Source organism: Megalops cyprinoides, chromosome 3 (assembly GCF_013368585.1).
Source record: "Megalops cyprinoides isolate fMegCyp1 chromosome 3, fMegCyp1.pri, whole genome shotgun sequence".
Taxonomy (NCBI): Eukaryota; Metazoa; Chordata; class Actinopteri; order Elopiformes; family Megalopidae; genus Megalops; species Megalops cyprinoides.
This window is the reverse complement of record NC_050585.1, coordinates 803,024-819,596: the sequence shown is the minus strand read 5'-3', so window position 1 is coordinate 819,596 and position 16,573 is coordinate 803,024. Positions and strand designations below refer to the sequence as shown.

The window sequence follows — 16,573 nt, the reverse complement described above, 5'->3', positions numbered from 1 at the left end:
AAAAAGTATCAGATATTTTGTAGTGTTTTGTAGTGTTTTGTAGTGTTTATATTTAAAGTTTACATCCCCATGAAACAGTATCAGTTCTAAATACTGGCACTAAGTATCTGACATCGCGTTTTTACAATAACTATCAAAATCAGAACCTGGGCAGAACGGATTCAAACGGTAGCTAGAACCCCCGTTTGTAAGTCAGACCTGTGGGTTGGAAAAGATGGCATGTGCTGACAATCTAAAGTAAATGAGGAATATGCAGCCACCTTCAGTTTTTTCCAGTTATTGTGTTTCTGTTAATATAGTTGCTCAAGTGTGTGTTAATAACTTATTTAAAAAGTCTGTTTGACTGCCCTTCCATGGCTCTGGAATGATCTATAAAAATGAGCAATTTGTAATCCTACAACAGTACCTATTTTCAGACTTGTAAGATAAGATCTAGACTCACACAATAACAACGAAATTAATACAGCAACAATAATAGCTAGTGTGCTGATCACCAACAATTAAATGTGGTGGCAAAATTAAACCATTAGTGTAGCACAGGTGTTAACTTTAGCCTAAGTATTAACTAGCACATCTAGCTATAGTCAACTTAGCAGGCTTGCTAACGTTTCCTGATAACGTTGTATGACTGTGTAATTACCTATTATGGTTTAAGGTATCTTACAAATAGCAACACTGAACAGACGTAGTTATATTTAGACAATAACAAAAAGTACTTAACTGTAAATAACAACTATATAATGAGAATATATTTTCATTTCAAGATATTATAGGCTATATGATCAGTATTCCTGAAATGATGTGCTGGATTTAGAAAATCAATCAGAAATTACAAATCGTATGTATTGATAGCTAGTTAAATGGTTAGGGTTAGAAAAGGGAGGAAAGTGGGGCCATGTGAGGTCAAATGTGAAGTAAATGTTTGTAAGGACTTAGAAAAGAGCATCACTGTTGTTATATCTACAGGACATCTTGAAGAGTGTTCTGTATAGATATAAGGTATGCCCTGCCAACCTGTATCTTGGTAGATGTCATATCTTCCACCTAGATTTTGATTATTCAGCTGCATAAAAATGGCACAGTATGAGGAAACGTGTGTGATGCAATAAAAATTATTTCATTTCATTTTCAAAAATGTTTTGTATAAATCAACAGCTGGACTTTGAAACTTGAACAGCTCATCACTTGTAGACTGGTCAACACAAGATGCAACTTTAATTCTGAATACATGTACTGGATTTTAGCAATTTATACTTATATTTGGTTTACAAATAAATGGAAATGATATAAAGTTAAGGGCAGATGTTGGCTGAAGCCAACTGTCCTTAAGCTGTAGGAATGTATCATTTTTCTTTACAACATTAAAAATTCTTTGGTTCTTTCCAGGATGCCGTCTCAGTTAAGGAAGAAGATGAGCAGTTACAGCGCATTCAGAATGTCATCAAAGAACTTCCTCCATCTCACTACAGGTAATATACAATCCAGACTGTCGTAATTAATTTTCAAGATACTGTTACTTACTTTAAATCTTTAAATTGTTCCTGGTTATCTCACAGAGCTATTCAGTCCCTATAATAACATCAATGTTCACACCCCTAAATTGAAAGTTCATCTGTCTGGAAACTGCACCCCAGCCAAATATGGCACCACCCGCAGTGATTTGTTGTAAGTCACATTTAAAGACCTAACTCCTATAAAGGACTTAAATAACATGTTTAAGTACTATCTACACCGAAACAATATGTACTGTGACTAGTACTGAGGAGGTAGCTAGTCAGTGATGAACCAGTGAGCTATGTGCAGTTTTGTTAGATGATAGAAAATAAATAATAGATATCAGATAAGAGCTACCTTGAAGATATCTTAAAGGTAATTAAGTGTTACTGTAACCTCTATCTAAGCAGCCATTTAGTCATTTTCCCATAGGTACTTCTTTATTAAGTATAAACCAATGCTGTAAAGGTGGAAACACACAGCCAGCAGTAAACACAATAAAACTGGCATGCATCCCTTTATTTGGTCTCTTTCCCTGATGGCTGTGTGCTGTGTACAGTAAAGAAACTTAAAGTGACCTTGAGGTAAGAAGACCCCTGATCAAGTTTTTAACTAGCATTTGAGACTGCTCAACATAAAGCAACTAATTAAAAGTTGAAAAGCAACCACCATGCGATGTCACCTTCATCAAAGCCTACTATAGCACAGAGCAGTTGTCTGCATTGTGATGCTAGTTGCTATCGCCCTCCCTTTAGACATTTAATTGTTAATCAATTACACGTTTTCAGTGTGTTCAAATATTTTTTCCTGCATTGCAGAGGCAATAGACTATTGTTATAGTTAGTGCTATTGTTAAGTGGTTACAAGTAACCTGTTAATTAGATCACTTCCTCTGGATGAATCACAGTATGCTGCTATGCTCCTGTTGTTATTAGAGTGCATGCTACATACTGCAACGTACCTGTGTGTAATGTTACAGTGTGTGTATCAGCTGTATTTCACTGGATAAAAAATGAGTGGTTGAGAACTTCTCCTCTGAGACGAGTGCATGCTTAATTCAGTTTAGAATTGTTATTTTGTGTCCGCTGTGTGTGAGAGTTATGAGAGAGGGTGCGAGCGCAGCCCCTTGCATCCTCAGCACTTCCACTGACAGCAGCAATTGGTAATGTAAACATGTAATGTTTATATGTGTAATTTTGACAAAACCTAACCCCCCCCCCCCCACCCTCCCCGGACAACAACATTGACAAAACCTAAACACCAACCCCCCCCCCCCCCCCCCCCCCCGATCTCACTATTTTTCAAAGCCTGGTTATGGTCATGTATACAGTTGCCATCTTGTCAGGTATCACAACCTGATATACAGCTGTATTCACAATTCTTTTGAGCATGTATTTTTAACATTTTTGAATCCACAGGTTAATATACAGTATGTCTCCCTGTAGTCAAGGGCGAGAGCAGTCACCCCACTCAAACCTCGGCCTCAAACCCGGGTCTACGGGTTACCAAACTTGCAGCTTGACCGCAACCCTAAAGAGCCAGGCTCGTTGGTATGGCATTCAGAGTGCATACTCAGCCGTAGTGACAGCACTCTGTCACATTGCCCTCCCCTTCGGGAAGCGCACCCATGCGCTTCACACACAAAGGCTTACTTCGCGCATTCCCCCACCGTACGTCTCCCATCCCAGGGTGCCCCACTCACTAGTGCTTCACCCATCTCTGGGGTCCCTCACACCAGGGTCAACCTAACCTGGGGGTGCCTCATACGGCTCACACACTGGGCACGCCTCCAATGGCCTCATGGCAAGCCATCCCACTCTGACACCATATGTAGTGAAGGGTGACAGCGGTCACCCCACCCCGCCTCAAACCCAGGTCTACAGGGTACCAAACCTGCTTGACCACAATGCCAAAGAGCCAGGCTCGTTGGTATGGCAGTCAGAGTGCATACTCAGCCGTAGTGACAGCACTCTGTCACACTCCCAGAATTAATGTGCAGTGTATCTTTTCTCAGGACTCTGGAATATCTCACCAAACACCTTGCACGCTTGGCTACATTCAGTTCCAAGACTAACATGCATGCCAGGAACCTGGCATTGGTGTGGGCTCCAAACCTTCTCCGGTGAGTAGTTATTATTTTCCTAAACAATATACTCTTTTTTGGTATAGCAAGTGAAACTAGACATGTAACATCATAAGCCTATATGAGCCTCATCTGTGGTTTGTAAATGTGCCAATTGATTATTTACTTGTGATGCCCAATAAACTAGTTCAAGTCCTAGTAACCTTAATATAAAGTCATTATGGAAGAATACCATGTAGTTGGTAGCCAGCTAACAACAGCTCCATACAGTTCTACCTAAGAAGAGAAAGGACGCATATCACATTAGACTGGGCTCAACTTGACTGTGAATGATTTTTAAACAGGTAGGTAGCCCCCTCAGTCCTTTTCTGTGTATTATTGTCACTATTAGGTGCACAATGGTATCTTCGCTCTGGATAAGAGCTTCTGCCAAGTGATGCAAATATAACAATAGCAATAAATTCACCCAAGTCATTATAAAATGATAATAAATGCTTATTTTCATTTGAATGTTGTAATGGTGCTGGATGTGTGTGCTCGCTATACACATTGAGCCCATGTTTAATTCAATTTGGTATCAAATAACTAGATTTGTGGTTGCCTGTGTGCATTATTGAGCATACACGCTATTCGAATTGCTATGTGATGTGCCGTCTCCCTCCCCCTCCCTCTGTGTCTGGTGCTGTGAGCTCCCTGAGACAAAGTAAGGTGTCATCACAGCGCTGAACTGAAGACATCGTGAGAATCTGGACGTTCTCCTCTATTTTGATGTATAATTTATGTGTGTAGAGCCAGAATTCACGGAGATACGGCAGTTTTTCAAATATTGAAATGAAATCGCAAATTTGTGTACATTGGGCTTGCTGTCTCCTTCCCCCCTCCGTCTCTCGTGGTGGAGCCTGACACAGAAGAGTATGTTCTCACCAGCTGTCTCTGACTTGCTCAGTTGCAGCAATTTAAATGTCAACCGTCGATTTTAGTCAGAGTGAGGGGATACCACATACCGAACAAAGGCTCATAACTCAAAAATCATACCTCACAGCTCTTAGATGATTACATTGTGAGAATCTGCACAAATTGTCCTCCCATTTGATTTATGCCTATAGTCCCAGAAATGAGGAAGAAATGGCAGTTTGAATAGTTTGTAACAGTCTTCTGTAACAGTAACAGCCTTTGGCCCACACTCTAAAATCTTTTACAATGGGAGTAAAATTAGAGCATTTTTTAATCGTCAAAACTATAAAACTATAAATTTATAAAAGTCTATAAGAACACCAATGGTGAATGAACTGGTCGATTTGGCATTGGTTTCGTGTCTGCAGAGTGAACGGTTTAGGTTGCATTAAAGCTATAAGAAGAATAAATAATAACAACTAGATTTGTGTGCATTTTCTGAAGAAAATGTGTGGTTGCCTGCCTGCATTATTCAGCATACACGCTATTCGACTAGCCGTGTGCCATGCCATCTCCCTCCCCCTCCCTCTGTCTGACGCTGTGAGCTCCCTGAGACAAAGGAATGTGTACATGTGACTTAGAGCAGAGGCTGAACTCAGAGACTATTTCGGCTCATAATTCAAAAACCATCATTTCAAACGTGGAAGTGGAGTCCTCCCACTGTTCAGTCCCATACTTGTGAGTGGGGGTAAATTTTTGAGTGATTTTTAAAAATATCATATAAACTTAAAGTAAACTTTAAATTGTAAAATTATAAAAGTAGGCTACAAGCACATACATTTTCCGGGTTTGGGTATACATCTGCTGCAATTCTGTATGTAGTAAACCAGTTTTAGTGAAGGATATTAGTTCAGATAGTAACCAACTTCCATGCCTTGTTACGCTGTGTCCACACGTAGCGTCTTTTTGGATGAAAAACGCTGGCCAGAGCAGTTTTTTTCAGGTAGAAAAAAACACTGGCAGCGTTTGTTCCAAAAAGCAGCTGAGAGCGTCTTTTGTTGCCATAACAACAGCTACTGCAACATCTAGCGATCTAGCTGGCTATACATTGTTTCAGAGCTAACGTTATCTAACAGGCTAGTTTTGCTAAGAACAAGCAGTAAACACAAACACCAGAAACTCCTAGGATCCGTCCAATTTGACTCCAAACGGCCCCTTTATGATGAACGTTATGATACAATTTAACTGTCATGTTGTACAGTTCACTGTGCTCAGAAACTAGCACAATTAACTTCTCCACCGCTACCTTCTTCATTTTTCGTGGCTGTTATGGGAAACGACAGGTCTCACTACTTCGCTTGAGAAGTTGAACTTTTTTCAACTGAAAAAAATGCCCTAAGCTGCAGAAAAAAACACTCAGGACATTTTTTGAAAACACGGTCTACTCCATAGGATTATTATGTAATCTCTGGGATGGCCACAGAGTGCCATCCCCACTAGTGATGGGAATCCGGCTCACTAAAAACAGCCGGATCATTTGACTCAGCTCAGCAATAAGATCCGGCTCCTTCGGCTCCCAAACGGCTCTTCATTTAGTACCACTTCTGGCTTTTATAATTCAGCCAAATTTAGCAATGTTTTGACCTATGATTGGTATGTGTGCACGTATATCACTTAAATTATTCAATGCAATTATACTAAACCTTATAATTTCCAGAATACCACTATTTTACATTATGCTTGGTATAAAAACATTAATGTAAACACATCAAACACTATTACACGTGTATTGAATGTTTTATTTATATTGAACGTTGTAAATTAGCCCAATCACGTGTGATGACAGACAAGGATCATACCTTGTGTTTGTACCTGTGTTTTGGATAGTTTATTATTTATTTTATTATTTTATTGCATCTGATCCTTGTGCATAAATGTTTGTTACAATTCTAATGCTACTGTGATGTCCATATCAAATGCAATAAAATAATAAAATAAATAATAAACTATCCAAAACACAGGTACAAACACAAGGTATGATCCTTGTCTGTCATCACACGTGATTGGTCACACGGCACGCACGTAAAAATAACATTCAGTCAGTGCATGGAGTGCCCGTGGCCGAGCAATGTGGCAAAAAGATCATCCTATTATTCTGTCTTCTATTAATTAACAAAAAGAAAGAAAGAAAGAAATCAGCTCTCAGACAGGAGCTGGCTCCCATCGTTCACGTAAAGGAGCCGGCTCATAGAGCTGACTTGTTCGCGACCGACACTTCACTGATCCCCACACTACAGGACTGTTTTGAAACCACTCAGTGGGACGTGTTCAAAGAGGCTGCCACATATGACAACAGCATTGACTTGGAGGAATACACAGAGTCTGTCATTGGTTACATTAACAACTGTATCGAGGATGTGACTGCTGTGAAAACCATCAAGACGCGCGCCAACCAGAAACCCTGGCTGACTGGGGAAGTCCATTCGCTGTTGAAGATCCGAAATGCTGCTTTCAGATCCAGAGACACTGCAGTGCACAGACTAGCCAAAAAGTAATCTGTCCCGGGGTATCAGAGAGGCAAAGAGGAAGTATGGGCAGAATCTCAACAATCACTTTATAGACAATAAAGACACTTGCCACTTGTGGCAGGGTTTCCAGATCATAACAGACCCCAAGCCAGCCCCTCAAACACACCACAGTGACCCCTCCCTTCCAGACAGACTCAATAACTTTTACACGTGTTTTGAGGCCTTTAATAACACCACAGCACAGAAATTGACACCAACCCCCAGTGAACAGGTATTACACCTGTCTCCAGCCAGGGTGAAGAGAGCCTTCTCTATGTTAATCCCCGAAAGGCTGCTGGTCGAGAAAACATACCTGGATGCATTCTCAAGGACTGTGCAGAACAGCTGAAGGATGTCTTCACAGACATCTTTAACATCTCACTCAGCCAAGCAGTAGTGCCCACCTGCCTCAAGAGTGCAACCGTCATACCTGTGCCCAAGAAACCCAACCCAGTCTGCATGAACGACTTCCGTCCCGTGGCTCTCACTCCGACAGGAATGAAGTGTTTCGAGTGACTGGTCTTGCGGCACATTAAGGCCCGCCTCCCCACAAATCTGGACCCCTACAGTTCGCTTATAGAACCAATTGGTCCATAGATGATGCAATATCCACCACCCTCCACCTCACCCTGTCCCATCTGGAAAATCTGGATGCCTACGCCAGACTCCCCTTCATCGACTTCAGCTCAGCCTTCAACACCATCATACCACAGCAACTGGTGGAAAAGCTGAGGTCGCTGGAGGTGGATACTGGCACCTGTAATTGGATCTTGAACTTCTTGACACAAAGGCAGCAGTCAGTCAGAGTCGGCAGCCACATATCATGCACCATCTCAGTGAGCACAGGCTCACCCCAGGGCTGCGTCCTGAGCCCCCTGCTGTTCACCCTGCTGACCCACGACTGTACTGCCCGATTCAGCAACAACCACTTCATCAAGTTCGCTGATGATACTACAGTTGTGGGTCTCATCAGCAAAGGTGATGAGTCAGCATACAGGATGGAAGTGGAGCCATAGGGGTTAATGGTTCACTTCTCTCCACCAGTGCAATCCCTTTCACGCTGCACCTGGCACTTTTTGTACAGACTATAAAGATAATTTATTGACAGAATACATGCAGCTATTCCCTATTCCTTATTCCATCTAAATATACTGTAAATACATGCTGCTCTAAAACTGTATTCTCTATGTATTTTCTCCAACAACCAGCTGGGGACTCTGTAAAAGAGGCATTAGTAACACCCACTATACAGATTATTAATTACCTTACATCTCAAGGGCTAGTAGTTTAGGACAGACTTCATTTATATTTCAATATCACTTTCCTCAAACAAAGTGCCTCTTTTTTTCAATTAACAACAGCAACAAATGTTTTTAGTCATTTCTATTCAGTGACCCAACCAGTCTCCATACCAGTCTTGAGGCCTTCTGCCTCTGCTTGGCCTTGTAGCAGAAGTGTAGTTCTGAGTGGGCCCAGGGAAAATCCCATTTTGCTCCTGTTGCACTGTACTACCCTCACTAGCATGAACCTCCCCAGCACTCAAAGGAACCGGGACAGAAGGTGGGGAAAGGGGAACAGGAATGACAAGAGCGTCCACTGGTCCAGTGGTGATCACTTTGCTGGGCATCATCCACAAACAGGTTGTACAGGCATAGGTAGGGGCCACGGGTGTCTACGTGGGACAAGTTTGGTGGTGTGACCTCTTGAATCTTTGATGTACAGTCTTTTCCACTGACTCTAATAGGTCTTAGTGGCGGGGCTAAAAGGTGAGACTTCCACCCATTGGGGGCGGTCTGTTCCGTTCTCCATCCATTTCCTAAGTGGGTCGATGTCTGGATCAGCCCTCTGGGCCTCCTGAAGCTGTTCAGGGGTCCAACCATGGAACAGCGGGGAGTTACTGGTGCTGACGAGGTAAATCCGACGGAAGAGGCAGCCAGTTTCAGTTTCAAGTTAGTGTGTTGTTGTTTCTCCCACGCCATCCATTGCGGCTGCTGTTTCATTGGAGCACCTGGAAAGGTTACTATATTATACTGCACCAAGTTAGTACGACTGAGGTCATTGGGTCCGGTTGAAAACATGCTGCCACAAGCCTGCAGTAGATGGGCTAGTTGGAACTGCTCCTCCATGCTAAGCTCAGTGGAACTCTGGGCATAGAGGGCGTGCACGTGGTCAGGCACAGTGGGGAAGTTGGTGGTGGACGGGTTGGACTGAGTGGCTGTGCAGATGGGCTTTACTGCTTCTACAGGTTGCAGGAGCCCTACAATGGCTCCCCTCTTGACAGTAACAGCAGTATTTCCAGGGATATAGAGTCTAAGGGGTATGGCCTTCATGGGCTGGGCTTCCACCAGGATTTGCATCGGTTTTTGCGGTGGAAATACAGCACCTCTTCACCGAACAGGACAATCCATCAGCGGCCAAAGTCCAGGAGCACATGTGCCTGCTCTAAGAATGGATGACCCAGAATAGCCTGTGTGTCACCTATGTCAGCCACTATAAAGCTCACACTCATCATCCTGTTGCTTTGGACAAATAAGTGAGTTTCACCGAGTACAGGTACATTGATGGAAGCAATGCCCTTCAGGGCCTGCACAGTTGGAAACCTGGAGTGGGGGTCTGACATCTGGATGGATGGCGTTGTTTCTGCGCCCCACTGTCCAAGAGAGCACAAACCTCTAGCTCGTGTATCAGCATGTGAATACCCATTTCCTGGCCCTGAGTCCTAAAATGCAGCACAGTGGGATTTAAGTTTTCAGTCACCGGGGGCAAGGTGACTGCACAGGCCTTAGGCAGCTTTCTTGGGGAAGGGCAACTTGTACTCATGTGCTCCATGCCAGAGCAGTTGTGACAGCGGATTTCATCCCAGTTGGTTACTTACGGATTCTTTGGGTGTTCTGTGTAGAGCTGGGGCTGGGCAATTTCGGGCCCCGCTCAGTGGCCATAGCTGTTACTCCGTCACTGGCGCTCTCCTCATCAGCATGTTCGCAGACCACAGTGGCTTGGGCTCTCCGCTCAGCCTGGTTCCATGCCCCTTCCTGTATAAGCTGTGTTACATTTTCTGCCACCCGCCTGGTGGTTTCATGGCAACAAGCAATATCATATGCTTGGGCCAGTGTATAAGGCCGTTCCTCCAGCAGCTTCTGAACAGCATCCCCCACAGCATTAGTAAACACTTCAACACTGATTACATCTTGTTCACTTTCTGATCTGTCACTGTACACGATTGGCACTGTCATATATGTCGTCCCTTAGAGCATGGAGGGCCTCACCTGGTTTATGGATTAGTTGTCTCAGTTTGATGCTCGCTGTAGCAGTGTAATCTGAAGAAGAGCCGGATGCAGCTTCCATTTCCTCCACTATGCGCATGTAATCCCACCGCGAAGACCTGGGGTTCCTGTGAACCACTGCACCTGCTGCACCTACTAAACAGAACTTCATCTGGACAGCCGTTGTCTTTTCTGACCAGTGATTGGCCTTAGCACAGCTCTCGAAATGGTGTAGAAATTCTTTCTATGGAACTTCCGGTTTGACCATGTGGAGATAGGTCGCAAGACAGCAGAGCTCCCTGCTTAACATTCCAATATAACCTTTAATAAAACGCCATTAATAGCCATTTTTTGAGTAGATATATTTTACTCGAGAGGAAAACATTACTTTTACATCGATAAGAGACAGCATTGACAGACAAAATGAGCAAGCAAAGGCAATCATCTGCTGCTACGCCAAGAACCAGTGTTACTAGCAAAGTCGCCACCATGGCTAACAATGATTCCAATGAAACACCAAGTTCAAACGGAGTTTCCATGAGTCAACTAGTTGCTGAACTAATCAAACAACGAACTTCGCTAAAAGAGGATATTTCAGCCTTAATTCGAGAGTCGATTACTCCTCTCCAACAATCCGTGAACGCATTAACAGAGACGGTAACCTGTTTTCAGGCAAGGCTTACTGCGACCGAATCTCTAACTAGTGACAACTTCACTGCACTGAACATCGCACAAAAAAAGATAAAATTTCTGGAGGACCAAAACATGACCCTGTTTGACCGATTGGAGGACCTGGAAAATCGCTCTCGAAGGGCTAATCTCAGGATTCTAAACGTTCCGGAGGACAGCGAGAAAGGTCAGTCTACAGTGAAGTTTGAATCTAACATGCTAATGGAGGTGATGCCAGGCACGTTTGACAAACCACCTGAACTGGAACGAGCACATTGCTCTCTTGGCCAAAAGCCTCAACGAGAACAGCCACCCTGGCCATTTGTGGTCTGCTTTCACCGGTTTCAGGAGAAGGAAAAGGCACTACGGTGGGCCTGGGCGACTAACGTGGAGTGCAACGGCACTGCGCTGAGGATTTATCCAGATATGTCAGCAGCATTAGCGAAAAAACACACAGCATTTAAGGATGTCAAGCAGCTCCTATATGTGAAGAATGTGCGATTTAATTTGCTCTACCCTGCACGACTACGAGTTGAATTTGACAAGCAGTCACTCATCTTTTCTTCGCCTGAAGAAGCTCAAGATAGACCAGAGGACCAAAATGATGGTGAATAGGCTACTATGGACTTACTAATAACAGACCCATAGGTGAAATGGATTGGAGATCTGCCTTAAATCCGTAAGTTGCACAACTCTTGCGATGTAATTAGAAGTGAAACTTTTAGCCCAAATGTTGAGGTGGGCAAGCCGATGTAGCCTTATAGGGCCCACGCACTGAGGTGCAACCGCGGAGTGGCAAGAGGCAAAATCCTATTGTTTACATTTTTTCCTCTCTTCTTGTGGGATGCATAGGCTATTTGTAGTGTATTTGTAGTAAACTCAGTTAAATGGACAATTACTCAACCATTTTATTTTTGTTTTTGGCCTAGCTTCATTGTGTTACTAGCTTTTAAGTGGATTGGATGGGCAGGCTAATTTACCTATGCTAAGTCAGAACAGTGACATACATGTGTGTTATAACGTGACAATGGACTACGGGAAGTTTAAGCACAGTGGGGCTGCGGTTCGTCAGTATTCAGAGGACGTACCTAGAGTTTTTTTCCTGTTTGAAGTGGATAGGGGTTTCCTTCCAAGGGTTTCTTTTCATTTTCCTTATTTTTTTCTTTTCTTTTACAATTTTTATCATGGTTATAAAACAACTTCACAAGCTTTACTACCTGCGCAGGTTGATATTAAACTATTAGAACAAACATAGAAAGTAGAAGTTTGTCAGGATGGTCTGCGGCACGCTTTATTAGTTGGAATATTAGAAGTATGAATGGACCAGTGAAGAGAGCTAGAATATTTACACATCTAAAAAGATTGCATACTGAAATTGCCTTTTTACAGGAAACACACCTGCGGGTTCATGATCAAATACTACTAAGAAAAACTTGGGTGGGACAGGTGTTCCACTCAAACTTTAGTAGTAGAGCTAGGGGAGCAGCAATAATAATCCACAAAAAAGTTTTATTCACTGCTTCAGAAATAGTTTCAGATCCCCAAGGGCGTTACATTATAGTATCAGGCCATCTTTTCCACACTCCTGTGGTATTGGTTAGTGTGTATGCCCCGAACTGGGATGATGCATTCTTTTTCAAGAAGATAATGGCACTGTTACCTGATTTAAACACTGATTTTAATTTTTAATATTTGGTGGGGACATGAACTGTATGATGGATACAACTATGTACCGTTCTAACCCCAAAATAATACCTACATCAAAGATGTCTAGAGCACTCTCCCGTCTCATGAATCATATGGGTTGTATTGACCCATGGAGATTTCTATACCCCAGTAAAAAAGAATTTTCTTGTTACTCACATGTGCATCAGTCTTATTCAAGATTAGACTACTTTTTCATTGATAAACGTCTTATCCCTGCAGTGAAAGCTACAGAATACACTGCTATTGTAGAATGTGATCATGCACCCCTCATCCTTGACATCAACATCACACTTAAGTGCCCTGGAAAACCAAATTAGAGACTGAATACAACACTGCTCTCAGATGCAGGTTTTTGTCAGTACATAGCAAAAGCAATAGACGATTTTCTTTTAACTAATCAGACAGACTTTGTATCTCCATCCACACTCTGGGAAACCTTAAAAGTTGTACTCAGAGGACATATAATTTCATTCTCAGCTTCACGCAATAAAGAAAGGAAACAAGCACAGGAAAAACTAATAGACTCTATCCTGATAACTGATCAACAATATTCAAATACTCCAACCCCTGAACTATACAAAGAAAAATTGAATTTAAAAGCACAATATGAGCTATTATCTACAGAAAAGACTGAACAAAGCCTGTTGCGTTCACAAGCATTTATCTATGAGCATGGGGAGAAGGCAGGACGCCTCCTTGCCCATCAGTTAAAGGTCAGGTCTGCACCCAGGCTAATTCCAACTATTAGGAAAACAACTCAAGACCTGACAGTAGACCCGCAAGAAATTAACAATACCTTCAAAGATTATTACTCAAAATTATACACATCAGAATTCCCTCAAGATACTACTCTTATGACAGAGTTTCCCAAATATCACAAAAGAACAAAGTGAAAACCTGGAAGAACATCTAGACACACAGGAAATAGAGAGCGCAGTCAAAGACATGCAGAGTGGGAAAACTCCTGGGCCGGACGGCTTCCCAGTAGAGTTTTATAAAAAGTTTGCTTCACAACTGGCACCTTTACTTCTAAAAATGTTTAATTACTCTTTTGACCAGTCATCCCTCCCACAGAGCCTCACAGAGGCTCTTATAACAGTTCTACTGAAGCCAGGCAAAGATGCAGTGGAATGTGCCTCTTATAGGCCCATATCATTATTGAATGTAGACGTCAAGATACTTTCCAAAGTTTTAGCAGCTAGAATTAACACTGTAATTTCTGATATAATCTCAACCGACCAAACAAGTTTTGTCAGAGGACGCCACTCATTCATTAACATTCATAGGCTTTTGTGGTGCATTCTCCTTCGTCCGGGGACGTACCAGAGGTGGTGGTGTCCCTGAACGCAGAGAAGGCATTTGACCGAGTCGAGTGGGGATACTTGTTTTCTGTATTGGATAGGCTTGGGTTTGGTCCAAAATTTGTATCCTGGATCCGTTTATTGTACTCCTCTCCAAAAGCTGCGGTAGTCACCAACAAGTTATGTTCTCAATATTTTCCATTGTCCAGAGGAACGCGTCAAGGCTGTCCTCTAAGCCCACTGCTGTTTATTCTAGCAATAGAACCCCTGGCAATAAGGCTTAGGACTACACAATCTATACTAGGAATTAATAGGATGGATATGGAATATAAAATGTCACTGTACGCAGATGATCTTTTAATTTACATTACTGATCTGCTTTCTTGCACACATGTGAGTTTGAACATTTTAAATGATTTCACTAGTTTTTCTTGTTATAAAATAAATTACTGAAAAAGTACATGCTTTCCTATAAACAACAAGGCACACAAGATCAAGGATGCAGACCTGCCCTTCAATATATCAAAGTTAGGGTTTAAATATTTAGGAATTTATGTGACCCCTTCCTTCTCTGGTCTATTTGAAGCAAACTTCTCCTATGCTTGAAAAACTGAAGTCTGAACTTCAGCGCTGGAGTACTCTTTATTTATCTTTAGCTGGGAGAATTAACTGCATAAAAATGAATGTGCTACCTAGATTTTTGTACTTATTTCAAAGTCTTCCCGTTTTTCTACCAAAGTCTTTTTTTCGCTCGACAGATGAGCTACTTTCAAACTTTTTATGGGGAGGCAAAGCCTCAAGGCTACGAAGGACATATCTTGAAAGACCAAGAAAAGAAGGTGGGCTTGCCCTTACTAATCTGATGAGTTATTATTGGGCAGCAAACTTACAAAAAATAGTTTCCAGGCCCCTGAAACAGACTGGTGCAATGCAGAAGCAAAATGTTGTAAACAAGCATCGCTTGCTTTTCTGATTACATCAAAACTCCCCCTCTGTCCATCACGGTTTTCCTCCAGTCCAGTAGTAAGTTCTACACTGAGGACATGGATGAATGTTTAGGCAAACATTTACCTTGTCTGATCTTTCCATACTTAGTCCTATCTGTAATAATTACCATTTTCCGGCTGCTAAGTTGGATAACACTTTTAGACAGTGGAACCATAAGGGCCTCACTACCTGCAAACATTTTTTCATAACCAAGGTCTTTCCCAACTTCACTGACTTTTCCAACATGTTCAATATTTCCAAATCCAGTTTCTTCCGATTCCTGCAGATTCGCCATTTTCTTCAAACACACATCCCATCCTTTCCTCAGCTACCTGAACAGTCAGTTATGGATGAGATACTTCAAACTCCTCTAACCCTGAGAGGCCAGATATCTGTTATATACAACTTAATCTCAGCAAAAAAAACATCTATGGATAGCATCAAAGCTAAGTGGGAAGAAGAAATAGGGACTGAACTCTCTGGGGCAGTGTGGGACAGAGCTCTGACCTGGGTGAATGGATCCTCCTCTTGTGCACGTTTAAACTTAATTCAGTTTAAAATTCTCCATTGTATGCATTACAGTAAGGCAAAACTGGCCAAAATATGCACTAACGAAGATGACGCTGTAGAATGACCAAAGGAGATTTAACACACATGTTCTGGACATGTTCTAAGATAAGCGAGTTCTGGACATCAATATTTGAGATTTTGAATGAGGCTTTTGGCTTGCAACAGCTATATTTGGGGTATAAGGAGATTTTGTAATGCCCAGTAGAAAAGAAAATGTTATTGCTTTTGCAACCCTCATAGCACGTCGCAGAATACTCATGGAATGGAAATCAGTAACCCCAAAAGCATCTGTATGGCTTTCTGACCTAATGATGTTTTTAAAGCTGGAAAAGATCAAATATTTTCTCAAAGGATCCACCAAAAAATTCTATAAAACCTGGGATCCTCTACTGACCTACTTTGACAAACTAACAATGCTTCCTTCATAGTAGCAGATAGGGCATAGTAAAGCGAAACTGTAAAACTACACAGTCATTCACCATGAGCAACCGTTTTTTTTTATTTTATTTTATATGTAATTATTTATTTATTTTATTTATTTTTGTTACTTTAATTTTACTTTAATTATTTATTTATTTCATTTTCTCTGTTTTCTTTCTTGGCATAAATGTTTGTTGTGGGTGGGATGGGAGTTAATAGGTAACTACTTGAATTGTAAAATGTATACATGTTGTAGTACACATTGTGAAAGAACCTTTTATAGAATAATAAAAATACATGTAAAAAAAAAAAAAAGAAATTCTTTCTATGAAGTAGTGCAATCGTACTGACCCGGTTGTAGTGGGGACCCTCTCCCGGTGATCATAGTTATCCTCACTCTCGAACGAGGGTTGGTGGCGCACACGCTGAGACTGACGGCTGTGTAACCTGGGCCTGTCATGTCTGGGGAAAGACTGCTCACAATTTCCAATCTGATTACCTTCATAGCCTCTCTGCTCTTGGCTGGTTTTATTCCATGGCCGTGTGCAGCATTGAGCTGTGCTGGATATTCCCGGAGTGAATGATAGAGTGGTTAGCCCTGGACACAGGGAGCTGGCT

The 16,573-nt window shown here is 42.0% G+C and overlaps 1 protein-coding gene across 1 annotated transcript in view; it reads left to right on the top strand.

Moving 5' to 3' along the window:
• The window catches only part of arhgap31 (Rho GTPase activating protein 31), a 78,236-nt gene that overhangs the window by 39,586 nt on the left and 22,077 nt on the right, over nt 1-16,573 (top strand). The window contains exons 4-5 of the mRNA XM_036522970.1: nt 1,387-1,469; nt 3,509-3,616. Of these exons, the coding sequence (XP_036378863.1) occupies nt 1,387-1,469; nt 3,509-3,616 (191 nt within the window). The remainder of the gene's footprint in view (nt 1-1,386; nt 1,470-3,508; nt 3,617-16,573) is intronic.